This window comes from Drosophila novamexicana, unplaced genomic scaffold (assembly GCF_003285875.2).
Source record: "Drosophila novamexicana strain 15010-1031.04,08,12 unplaced genomic scaffold, DnovRS2.1 tig00000193-arrow-pilon, whole genome shotgun sequence".
In the NCBI taxonomy this organism is placed as follows: Eukaryota; Metazoa; Arthropoda; class Insecta; order Diptera; family Drosophilidae; genus Drosophila; species Drosophila novamexicana.
The window spans coordinates 9824014-9838109 of NW_020824787.1; the positions used below are offsets into that span (position 1 = coordinate 9824014).

General features: G+C 37.8%; 1 protein-coding gene across 3 annotated transcripts in view; it reads right to left on the reverse strand.

The window, feature by feature from the left end:
• Positions 1–10203: 10203 nt before the first annotated feature.
• The window catches only part of LOC115758342, a 32553-nt gene continuing 28660 nt past the window's right edge, over positions 10204–14096 (reverse strand). For all 3 annotated transcript variants that reach the window (XM_030698918.1, XM_030698916.1, XM_030698919.1), the window contains one exon: positions 10204–12881. In XM_030698918.1, coding sequence (XP_030554778.1) covers positions 10564–12881 — 2318 coding nt within the window. In that variant the 3' untranslated portion in view covers positions 10204–10563. The remainder of the gene's footprint in view (positions 12882–14096) is intronic.

A 14096-nucleotide genomic window follows, 5' to 3' on the forward strand; every position in this document is an offset into this window, starting at 1 on the left:
TCTCCATTGATACAATAAGTAACAACAAAAATTCCAGTGAGCGCGACTCAAAGCTAGATAACGCATAAGCAACCACACAAGCATAAGTGGATATCACTCAAGAAAAACCACACACCCATTTATATGTATGCAGAGATAATTGCAAAATATGTACACACATATGTATGTATGTATGCATGTATGTGTATATGCATGCTGGTGTAATTTCTTATGCGTCTCGCTCACAAATGATTTAACGAAATGAAATTTAATAATTTTTGGTAAACGGCTTTAAACGGCTTCATATTGGTTTATTTAAGTTAGGAAGGGGTGCCCTCTTAGGATTCGTGATATTATTTTAAATCAACAGAACTGTATATTCGTTTCTTGTCAAACTATGATACTCCCGATCCGTATGGGTTTAATAATATACACCTTTGTATAGATGCACCGTATTTAGCGCAGAATTTTCACCAACAATATTTTTAAACCGCTTTGCTCGACTGCTGGCGTTTAACTAAGGCAGACGAATTTTGTGGGCAACCAAAGTGGACGAAAGCCATAAATTCAACTGAGCGCAATTCAAAGCAAGATAACGAACACACACATGCATAAATAGACAAAATGCAAAGCAAATCGTCAAAAATGTACAAATGTATGTGTGTATGCGTGCTTGTGCATCACTTACACATGCGTTGCGCTCTCCCGAATTTTTGTGAGCAGCAACAAGAATTGTTCTCATTTCAGTGTGCCGTTTTTTCGCTGCTCGCGCAGATTAATTTTGAGTAGCAATCACACACACATGCATAATTAGATACATAAGCACACACATAAACATGTACAAGCAGAGGCCATTGCTGAATATTTATGTAGGTACATTTGTTTAAATAAGACGATCTGTTTTGTGTGCGCCAGCGCAACTTACATAGTTTGTTGTTAATTTGGGTCCAGATTTTGTAAATTGCTTGCTGCTATTTGTTAAAAACTATGATGCACGCCAAATGCGCATTGCTACCCGTTTCTATTTTGGTTACATTTTAAATAGGAATTTTTGAATGCCAATAAGCCAGTTAGGTCAGACACGGATTATGAATATTTAAGGAAAAGTTCATTTAATTTCACTTAAATGACACCTTGTAAGATTATATCATTTACATACAATTGAAAGCGGTGAGAGCGTGAAGTGGACGATACAAACCGGCGCGCAGAAAATCGAAAGAACAAACGATACCAAGATAAACACATGTACTATTCATTCTTGATTCGACCAATGAGCGATAAGCATCACCAAAACTCGTGAGCGCAATGCAGATCATGTAGATAACACAGAACGAACACACACCAAAACAAGTGCAAGCAAGGGGAATATTGGTGCTCCTGCATTATCTATGTCTGCACTGGGCACACACGAAATTTTGATGTCTACCGATTTAAGCATGACGTGCTCTATTTTCTGTGCGCAAATTTTTTGAGCGCTTTGCGCCCGCGCAACTCAATCCCGAATCATGTAATATAATCCAAACATTTTGATATTAGACCCGCATAAATTTTGGAAACAATTTAAACATACACAGCACAGTTCCTTGCCATTTTAGTTAATTTCGGACAAACTGTAGAATGTGCAATTGACTACGGTTCTCAAACTTTAAATCGTTTTAAAAGCACAAAGCGAACGATCACAAGTGCAGGCGAGGGAATAGACAAATACATATGTACATACATACATATGTATGTATGTATGCATATACATGCTTGCTTGTATATTCTCTACTCACGAGCTTTATTATAATTATTATAACTTTAAATGGCTCTTTACACGTAAATTAAGAGCCCACATAACACTTAACATTTTGATATCCGTACCGACTCAGATTTTGCAACATTGTAGTAACAATTGTTAATTGATTCCCCATTTACACGATCACTTTCATTTTAATATTTTCATACAGCTTAACTCGACTGCTGTCGTTTAACTAAAAGTGAGTCTTGCTGCGCAGACGCAAAGTGGACAAAAATCAGCGAACAGTAAATTGAGCAAGAAAACAGTTAACTCGCAACCGCACTGATGCTAGATCTGTAGATAACACCTCCGAATATCACACACCCAAATATACATATGTATGTGTGCGGAGAGAATCGCCAAATATGTAGATATGTACACATGTATGTGTATCTGCCTGCCTAGTGCATTATCTGCTTATGCATCGCGCTCGCATCAATTTTTGCTGCTCTACACGTGACTTGCTTGATTTTCTGTGCGCCGATTTTTGCGGTCTTTTGTTTGACCCCAGTTGCCAATTGCACATAATTGCATAATAAGATCTTTGCACAGCCGCAATTTTTTATTTGCTGGTTGCACGAGAATATAATGTATGTTAATTATGCATAGTTATATTTTTTTAACAATTTCGATGCTATACCTCTTGTATGGAATTAATTGAACCAAAAAACATTTTTTTTACTGCTTTTTAAAACTCACAGCACAACAGCCAGTCTTGCCGCGTTGACTAATGGGATCAAACTAACGCAAAAGTAAAGTTGCGCAGATCTAAAGCGACACCGAAAATCGTGAAAATCGGATGAGATATTGCCGAGATATAGGGGTGGTAATTTTTGACCCATGTCTATATACGAATCTTGGGGTAAGATTTGGACATGAATTTCGACCACAAAATTGGTATCGAGATTTGAATGCCACATTAATCTAGAGAGAAAACCATGAAGAAAAAGCCAAACTTCGTGAAAATCGGATGAGATATAGCCGAGATATAGGGGTGGTAATTTTTGACCCATGTCTATATACGAATCTTGGGGTAAGATTTGGACATGAATTTCGACCAAAAAATTGGTATCGAGATTTGAATGCCACATTAATCTAGAGAGAAAACCATGAAGAAAAAGCCAAACTTCGTGAAAATCGGATGAGATATAGCCGAGATATAGGGGTGGTAATTTTTGACCCATGTCTATATATGAATCTTGGGGTAACATTTGGACATGAATTTTGACTAAAAAATCGGTGTCGAGATTTGAATGCCACATTAATCTAGAGGGAAAACTATGAAGAAAAATCCAAACTTCGTGAAAATCGGATGAGATTTGGCCGAGATATGGGGGTGGTAATTTTTGACCCATGTCTATATACGAATCTTGGGGTAAGATTTGGACATGAATTTCGACAAAAAAATCGTTGTCGAGATTTGAATGCCAGATTCATCTAGAGGGAAAACCATGAAGAAAAATCCAAACTTCGTGAAAATCGGATGAGATTTGCCCGAGATATGGGGGTGGTAATTTTTGACCCATGTCTATATACGAATCTTGGGGTAAGATTTGGACATGAATTTCGACCAAAAAATTGGTATCGAGATTTGAATGCCACATTAATCTAGAGGGAAAACCATGAAGAAAAATCCAAACTTCGTGAAAATCGGATGAGATATTGCCGAGATATAGGGGTGGTAATTTTTGACCCATGTCTATATACGAATCTTGGGGTAAGATTTGGACATGAATTTCGACCAACAAATTGGTATCGAGATTTGAATGCCACATTAATCTAGAGAGAAAACTATGAAGAAAAATCCAAACTTCGTGAAAATCGGATGAGATTTGGCCGAGATATGGGGGTGGTAATTTTTGACCCATGTCTATATACGAATCTTGGGGTAAGATTTGGACATGAATTTCGACCAAAAAATTGGTATCGAGATTTGAATGCAACATTAATCTAGAGGGAAAACCATGAAGAAAAAGCCAAACTTCGTGAAAATCGGATGAGATATGGCCGAGATATAGGGGTGGTAATTTTTGACCCATGTCTATATACGAATCTTGGGGTAAGATTTGGACATGAATTTCGACCAAAAAATTGGTATCGAGATTTAAATGCAACATTAATCTAGAGGGAAAACCATGAAGAAAAAGCCAAACTTCGTGAAAATCGGATGAGATATGGCCGAGATATAGGGGTGGTAATTTTTGACCCATGTCTATATACGAATCTTGGGGTAAGATTTGGACATGAATTTCGACCAAAAAATTGGTATCGAGATTTAAATGCAACATTAATCTAGAGGGAAAACCATGAAGAAAAAGCCAAACTTCGTGAAAATCGGATGAGATATGGCCGAGATATAGGGGTGGTAATTTTTGACCCATGTCTATATACGAATCTTGGGGTAAGATTTGGACATGAATTTCGACCAAAAAATTGGTATCGAGATTTAAATGCAACATTAATCTAGAGGGAAAACCATGAAGAAAAAACCAAACTTCGTGAAAATCGGATGAGATATGGCCGAGATATAGGGGTGGTAATTTTTGACCCATGTCTATATACGAATCTTGGGGTAAGATTTGGACATGAATTTCGACAAAAAAATCGGTGTCGAGATTTGAATGCCAGATGCATCTGGAGGGAAAACCATGAAGAAAAATCCAAACTTCGTGAAAATCGGATGAGATTTGGCCGAGATATGGGGGTGGTAATTTTTGACCCATGTCTATATACGAATCTTGGGGTAAGATTTGGACATGAATTTCGACCAAAAAATTGGTATCGAGATTTAAATGCTACATTAATCTAGAGGGAAAACCATGAAGAAAAAGCCAAACTTCGTGAAAATCGGATGAGATATGGCCGAGATATAGGGGTGGTAATTTTTGACCCATGTCTATATACGATTTGGACATGAATTTCGACTAAAAAATCGGTGTTCAGATTTGAATGCCAGATTCATCTAGAGGGAAAACCATGAAGAAAAATCCAAACTTCGTGAAAATCGGATGAGATTTGGCCGAGATATGGGGGTGGTAATTTTTGACCCATGTCTATATATGAATCTTGGGGTAAGATTTGGACATTAATTTCGACCAAAAAATCGGTGTCGAGATTTGAATGCCACATTAATCTAGAGGGAAAACCATGGAGAAAAATCCAAACTTCGTGAAAATCGGATGAGATTTGGCCGAGATATGGGGGTGGTAATTTTTGACCCATGTCTATATATGAATCTTGGGGTAACATTTGGACATGAATTTTGACTAAAAAATCGGTGTCGAGATTTGAATGCCACATTAATCTAGAGGGAAAACTATGAAGAAAAATCCAAACTTCGTGAAAATCGGATGAGATTTGGCCGAGATATGGGGGTGGTAATTTTTGACCCACGTCTATATATGAATCTTGGGGTAACATTTGGACATGAATTTTGACTAAAAAATCGGTGTCGAGATTTGAATGCCACATTAATCTAGAGGGAAAACTATGAAGAAAAATCCAAACTTCGTGAAAATCGGATGAGATTTGGCCGAGATATAGGGGTGGTAATTTTTGACCCATGTCAATATACGAATCTTGGGGTAAGATTTGGACATGAATTTCGACTAAAAAATCGGTGTCGAGATTTGAATGCCAGATTCATCTAGAGGGAAAACCATGAAGAAAAATCCAAACTTCGTGAAAATCGGATGAGATTTGGCCGAGATATGGGGGTGGTAATTTTTGACCCACGTCTATATATGAATCTTGGGGTAACATTTGGACATGAATTTTGACTAAAAAATCGGTGTCGAGATTTGAATGCCACATTAATCTAGAGGGAAAACTATGAAGAAAAATCCAAACTTCGTGAAAATCGGATGAGATTTGGCCGAGATATGGGGGTGGTAATTTTTGACCCATGTCTATATATGAATCTTGGGGTAACATTTGGACATGAATTTCGACTAAAAAATCGGTGTCGAGATTTGAATGCCACATTAATCTAGAGGGAAACCCATGAAGAAAAATCCAAACTTCGTGAAAATCGGATGAGATTTGGCCGAGATATGGGGGTGGTAATTTTTGACCCATGTCTATATATGAATCTTGGGGTAACATTTGGACATGAATTTCGACTAAAAAATCGGTGTCGAGATTTGAATGCCACATTAATCTAGAGGGAAACCCATGAAGAAAAATCCAAACTTCGTGAAAATCGGATGAGATTTGGCCGAGATATGGGGGTGGTAATTTTTTACCCATGTCTATATACGAATCTTGGGGTAACATTTGGACATGAATTTCGACTAAAAAATCGGTGTCGAGATTTGAATGCCACATTAATCTAGAGGGAAACCCATGAAGAAAAATCCAAACTTCGTGAAAATCGGATGAGATTTGGCCGAGATATGGGGGTGGTAATTTTTTACCCATGTCTATATACGAATCTTGGGGTAAGATTTGGACATGCATTTCGACTAAATAATCGAAAAAAGAGCAGCCAAAGGGCTAGTAGAGGAATTTCTACACAAGCAAAGATTAATTGGACCAATGAGCGATCAGCAACAAAAACGTAAAGAGTGCATGAGCATACGTAGATAACGCGCACACACACACAGGTGCCAGCTTTGGTTATTATCTCCCAGTTGTTTGTGTGGGTGTATTTGCTGGTCAATGTGACACTTGGCTCTCACTCGAATTTTGATCGCTTGTTTAGTTGCTGTGCGCCGGTTTTTTCGTCCGCTTTAGGCACTTACAATTCATCATCTCTCTCTGTAAGTTTGACCCCAGTAGTCAATATGACAACTCTGCATACTTGCAAATTGTGGATTCCTGAAAGAAAATAATAATATATAATAAGAATCAAATAATATAATGTATGTTTATTATGAAGGGTTATACTTTCTAACAAATTCAAGTAAATAAATCTCTAATGTAAATATTTAAATTTAGAGTGTTGCTTCTGTTAGCCCAGCTCACTTAACCGGAGCGTACCTTATGAAAAAAAACCGACCCAATAAAAGAGCAAGAGAAATCCAATTTTATTATCATATTCAAGTTTTACATTTGTGTTTGTTGATATTTTGTCTTGCCAAAGGTTGAGTTTTCATTTTCATTAGCTATAGGTATAACGTGGAATAAAAATTTTGAATGCTAGAGTTGATTGGAGGCATCGGTTTTAGAGTTGAAACGGGCTTAGTCAAGCTGCTAAAAAGGGTCATTTCGACTTGATCTTCATGTATATATATATATATATGCGTTACTTATAAAAAGGGCTACTACAACAATAATATCAATGTCAGAATTTTTTGTGTGTTACCATTATTAAACAATTCAATTAATTTGCATTTTGGTTGATTTTTTCTCTTTTGTGTTCAGTTCAATTCAGTCTTGCCACGCCTCAGGACGTGACATCATAATCCATCCATTAGATCATTATCCTTAGCATCACGATCGTAGTCAGACATCGCTTCATCAGTTCAAAAGTGTACACATTGTGAATACCTAAATTATGGGTTCAGACAGCATTCCAGAAGTGCTTCGAATTTATAGATATACAAATATATCTTGAACTGTGTATATATACCTATATATACATATATATAAATATACACATATATTGTATGTCTATATATACCTATATATACATATATATATTTATATAATTTTTGTATGCATATAATATTTGTGTATTTTCTTGGGCTTGACATTTAAAGTTCTACTAATATTTGACTTGTTGAATTCTAAATTGTTTAATTGTCATTTCTAGTGATTAACATAGACACCGAATAAAACAAGAGTACTTAGTTGTATGTGTGTGTATGTATGTGTTTGATTATAAATCTTCGTATAGTTGTCGTTTATACTTATAGAAAAACTGTAGTATTGCTTCTGCATAATGCGCTAGATCTTGACTTCATCTCAACTCTGTTCATAATTATCTTAACTGCTTCAAAAGGCCTACGGGCGGCATTTAGGGCGCTAGTTTTCGCATATACCAAAACTATCCTTACAAATTTCTTGTGCCTTTCCATTAAAAATCCCTGAAAATTGCTTTACTTAGCTGCTGTTTATGACTTCACTTTTATACCCTTGCAGAGGGTATTATAATTTGTTTGCTTTTTTGAAAAATTCTTAAACTTTATAATCTTTGATGACATTTAATATGTATTGTATTTTTCACATTAAAGCAAAGTTTGTTTCATCAACTTTTTCATCTCTTTTTCTTGTTATTAGATGTCTCTATTATGTATATATATATGTATATTGTGCTCTAAAAGCAAATTCAAAACTGCGTTTGCTTAACTACGTTACATTATCTGTTTGTTAGACATTGATTTATCACACCAATTTATATATAATATATATATTTATATATGCTGGCGGGTAGTTGCTTATATAGATACAAATTTAATATGTTCTATCAACTCTTTACACATCGTATCACCCTTGCGCTACAGTGAAGCCTGACTTAATGTCTACAAACAAAAAAAAAAAAAAAACAAACAAAAACTATAAAATGCAAAGGTAAACGCTACACAAAGTACAAAGTACTTTGATTACACACACACATATTACATTATTTTAATACTATATTTATATCTGTATTCTTATAGAACTTTCTATTTCTCTCTCTCTCTTTCGTTTTTCTAAACGCATCCAATTTGCATTTAGCTGATCATCATCCAATAGGTTTTACAACTAGTATCATAGCTTTTTTGTGAGTATTGCTTTAGTTTTTACAGGGTTTTCCATTCGTTAATCTATTTATGAGAATATATCTAAGAGTACAATGCTTTCACTTGATTGTAGCTGCAGTTGTCCGTGCAAAATAGAAAACCAGATATTATAAAAAAAAAAAACTGAAAATATAATAAGATTTAGAAATAATATATACTAATATATATTCAAAATCAGAAAAATAAAAACAAATTCAAATTGCATTTGTAGATCATAAGATTTGTTTGTATTAAGTGTGTTGACAAAATCTTAAACAGTAAATCAAAAATGAAATTAATCGATAGCCATCGAAGTTGAAATCGAAATAAAAATTAATAAATTCTTTGCTAAATAATTTTTTAAACGCGAGAATTGAAAATCAATTTACATTAATTACGGCCTGGCCGAAAGCGCATACAGTTTGGCATGTCCTCAAACAAATGATCGATATGTTAAAGTATATAAATATAGAACCAATCCCATCCATATATAACTGAGGACTAGAATGTATTACATTTGAGACTGCTCAACTAGTTGATAATATGGCTCCATGTGCTGACTGAAGGAGTGAGTGGAAGAGATTTGCGATATCAAACATGAAAAAGGATATAAAACATAAACGGACACACAGACAAATCATAAATACAATTATTAAAATTGTTAAGTAGATAAGGTTTAGATCATGCCATTCCGCCTGCGTTTTGAATGCTAAGCAATTCAAAATCCAAAAAAAAAGGAGATATATCTATATATATGTTAAACAGAACGACAAATACGAGAGATCGTTTAAAAGTGGACCAAAATTGTGATAAGTCCTAAAATTGCAAGCTATGTTACATTATTAGTATTTTATTATATATTAGTATATAGATTTATATATATATATAAATATATATATAAATACATATGCATATCGCATACGATTTGATTTGACTTGTTGATTGCCTACAAACTAATAATACCTTAGGTTTGCGCTAAGATTTCTACATTTCATATAGCTAACATCTAATTATATATATAAATATATATATATATATATATATTATATTAAATATGTTGTATATATAGTATATATGATATATGTTAGTTATGTATACAATTGTATAATATTGCAAATTTTCAATATTCAGTTTAATGACATTTTATGCGTGTGTATCGTGGGCTTTTTAGCCTTTTTCAATACAAATTGCTTGTCTTCAATTCTTTATAATATAGTATTACAATGTGAGTTGTCATTTGTTATTCTCAATTTTCTTAATGTTTGCTGTGGGGCGGGGCGATGTAGTTGAGTTGAGGCATTTTATGCTTTGCCCACACAAACTTCTTCAATTTATAAGTTTCTCTCCTTCAATTGCTACAGCTACAGTCTATTGAATTATATATAGGCGCTACATGATATATAAAACCCATAAGAAACTAAGAAATGAAATAAGTACCAAAATATATATACATATATGTATATAAATAATAAGAGCTGGTATAGCATTTGAAAATATGTGGAATTGCTCTTTTAGTTTTTAAACTATTTCAAAGAATTCAGAAATATTTTTGACTTTTCTTTAAAATTGTTTAAAGAAATTCTGACAAATGAAATAGTTAGTTACAACTTTTGCATGTGCATTCAATTTCTGCATTAAATAATTAACTAAAATCATTATTTAAAAAAAAGATTAATATAAACAAAATTGTGAAAAAATTTTACATTTTTCCTCATGAAAAAAAAATCTTTCCAATATTTTGTTTTAAGTTTCTGTTATACACACTTTTTGAATATTTGTTTTTGGTATTTTTTAAGGGAATACCAAATGGTGCTTAAGTTTGTTTTCTATAAATAATTTTCTTTAGCTTTGGTTACTTATTTCACGTATTGTTACATCTATTTTCTATGGGTCTTTTTCATGTTGCCTGCTCTACGGAGATTTTTCTATACATATAAATATTGTTTCTCATCTGTTTCAACAGTTTTGTTCGCTTTACGAGATATTTTTTAAATAAAATATATATGTGTTTTAATATATTCTAGAATTCGCATTGTCCTTTCACATTCAGAATAGCCCCTGGGCGCCGGCTAAGCGTCGTCGCCGAAATCACAAGAATCATCATTTGAGCGTATTGTATATGTTATTCTCGCCGGCCAGCTCTACGGTGGTTATATGCTGAGCAGCCGCCGCATGCCGCTCCCCTAGCGGCTCCTCGCCGAGGTAGACCGTATGATAGCTGATGGCACTGGTGGCCGGGGTGCAATTAATCTCGACACGGCTCACAGACTGCGGTCCGTTCGGTTGATATTTGAGCGAGGCGTAGTCACCATCATCTTCGTCCTCATCATCTACAAGGACATCCCCATTGTCGTGTGGAGGCAGCTGGGTGAGCTGCGTGGCGCCCGAGAAGCTGTCACAGGTGTGCGAGGCGCAAATTTCCGCATAGATATTCTCCTTGGCGTAGTCCAAGGCGGCAGGCGTAATTGGTGCCGGTTCCCTGTGCTCGCCGCTGTCCAAACTAGCCATGACTAGGGAGTCACGCACGCTGGAGTACGGCAAATCATCCTCCACCAGCGATGTGGGTGAGAGAAGCGCTGCCGGAGACAGTGCGACCAGGCCGCCCAGCAAAGAGACGCCGCCAGCAGCGCGTCGTCCTGTGATGGGCTCACCAAACTCCTTGCCTAGCTGGAGCTGCTGTTGCGCTCTGAACTGCGTCTGAATGCGCTTCTCGGGCTCCGTTTCGTGGAGCTGCAGCTTCTGCGGCAGCGAAAAGTGACGCAACTGATGCAAACTACTCGAGGATTTGCTATACTGGCGCGTTTTCACATGGAACTCATTGTAGAGCTTCTCGGTGATGAAGGATTGCGGCGGCGGCGTTTGGTTCTCAACATCCTCCAGCTCGGTGCCGGCTTCGCTGATGGCATCCGTATGCGCAGTAAGCAAATCTGGTCGCTGCTGTGGTCGCTGTCCATTCAGAAGCTCAATGTCCTGCAGGGACATGGACTTTTGCAGCAATGTGTCCAGCGATTTGGGCATGGAACTGCGCTCCATGCTGTGACTCAGCGTGGTCGTCTCCGTTTCGCTGTGCAGCGATTGGGTATCCGTGGTAGCCGCCGCGGGCTCATTGTTGTCATTGCCAAAGCGCTCCTGCAGCAGCTTGGACATGTCCGTGTAGCGTTCCATGCTCATGCGCTTCGCCTGCACATCCAGCTGCAGTTCTGTTTGGGATTTATCCAGCTGCTGCTCCTGTTGTTGCTGCTGCTTGCGAAACCATTTCTTTTTGGTGGACTGAAAGACCTTCATGCGCTCCGTGATGCGATTGGGTGCGACCTGGTTCGAGGCTTCGCCTGTTGCTAATGACGCCGCTGCCGCTGCTGCCGCCTCTTTAGCCTCAAGCTGCTCCAAATCGGTCTTACTTAGAAATATGATCGAGTCCTCCTTCTCATGCGCCGCCGTTGACGTTGCCGTCATGCTGCTCTTCTCGCGCCGCAGCAGCTTGGGCAGATGCAACGGCTTCAGAATTTTGAGTCCCTCGCGCGTTTTGCTGCCTGATCGTTCGCTGCGCTGCAAGAGCTCAATCTCCACAAGTTTAAGAAACTGATCGCAATTGAATTGACAAAACTTAAGCATGGTCTGCACCTGGGCATTGGCCAGCATGCGCTGTTCGGAATCAAAGCCCAGCAAGCACTTGAGCAGCTGCATCTCGCGGCTGATATAAAGCTTACGCAGCTGTAGCGGCTGATGTTGCTGTTGCACCGGCGGCAGCGGCCCGTTACCATCCAGCTCCTCAATGGGACAGCCAATTATGACATCCTCCTTGCTCATCCGACTGATGCACAGCTGCTCGGGTATTTCGGCACCGGCGGGACCTGAGATGTAGCGCAGCATTAGCGGTAGCTGTTTGGCCGCTGCCACCAAGGCGCCCAATCGATGCACACACTCCGGATTCAGTTTGCGCTGCATGTCGCCCTGTTTCTGCAGCAGCTGCGGTATACCCGGCTCAATCTCGTAGAATTTGCCTTTGGTCGCCAGCGGCACATACATGACCTGACGCTGCTCGTTCAATAGCTGCGCATAGCGTCCCTTTTCCTTGTCGCGCCCCATGTAGCCTCCACTTGCCACCACATGCGACTTGCACACACTGTTCGTGTGACTCGCCTGGCCATGCTCCTGCTTGCCATCCTCGAAGACGGCCAGCAGGCGAAACACTTGGCCGCCGCGTGCCGTCGTCTTTATGTACTGCGGCCGCTGTTTGCTGCTGGGCAGGCAGCCCTCGTGGCTGGGACTATTGTTGGCTCCACTTGGCGATGATTCGGTAAACGCCGGCATGTTATCCACCGAGGCAAACTTGTAGACACGCTCGCGAACCAGCTGCATTAGCGTTCCATACTGTGTGGCCGTTGGCAAGCCCTTCTCGTTCAGCAGCGAAAAATACCCTGGAAAATGGGGAAAACATTAATGCTAGTTGCAAAGTCAAGCAGTTGCATAATATTTGATTGACTAGGGAGTATCCAGTGCTTCTTCTACATATAGACTAAACTTTATCGATGTAGATCAAAGGCATGAGAATTTCATTCTTAAATAAAGTTTATGCTTATTGTTCGATCGTTTTAATAAATATTCAGAGCATAAAGATTTCTATCAAATATGTAAATAAGAGTATGCCTCGTAAAGTCTCATACAATTTTAAGAGGGCTACAAATACTCTCGATCTAATAAATATTTTTATACGAGACCCAAGCTCAAAATCGATTAATCTTAATTTTAGGAAGGCATTCATTTAAAATTGTATGTAGTTGTATATAAATGGAAAGCACTTAGAGATTTATTAATGAGAGCGATGACATTGTCCAATGACGTTATTAAATATTATTAAAGTAAGGTTTATATTTTTATATTCTTCAGTTGGAAAGTGTTTTCCCCCACACAGATATACAATTTTGGTGTCACTAACCGATTAACTAAGCAGTAGATCTTCCAGCTGTTATTACACTGGGGAGCAGAGTATTACGCAATTGGAAGATTACGAATATAGTTTTTGCATTCGCGTCGGTTTTCCGTTGGCTGTGAAAAGTCACATGAAGCCCACAACAATGGGTCGCAGTGGCACTCGCAGTCGCTGCTTACATAATACCCCGATGAGCAATTGTTGTGATTCGATTCTACTGCAACTGCCGGCAGCGTCTGTCACACTGTCCGTCCGTCCGTCCGACCGTCCGACTGTCAGTCTGTCACGCATATTAGCCAAAGCGAAACGTAACGCAACTTAAATTCGAGTCGTATCTCTAGTTATTGCTTCTATTGTGGCCCGCTATAATGCCTGAATAGCTCAGTAAATACCAAAATTAGCCAACTGTTTCCAGCCATGTCATGCATTAGTCATGAGAATGCAACAAGTTAGGCATTTAAATTACGTAAATACTTTAAAAATTACCTAATTACTCTACTAAACAGTTTATACACATTTTTTAGACAAGGTGCTTAGAAAATAATTTATATAGAGAAAGAAAAACCGCAATAAAGTGAAATATCTTCTTTTTTTTCAAGAATTAATAATTTGTTAAAATTTGCATCTGTGTGAAATCTTTTGGAATAATAGTTTTAGATTGGGCTGTAAAGTTTTACAGCATTTTACAATTTTAGTATACGAC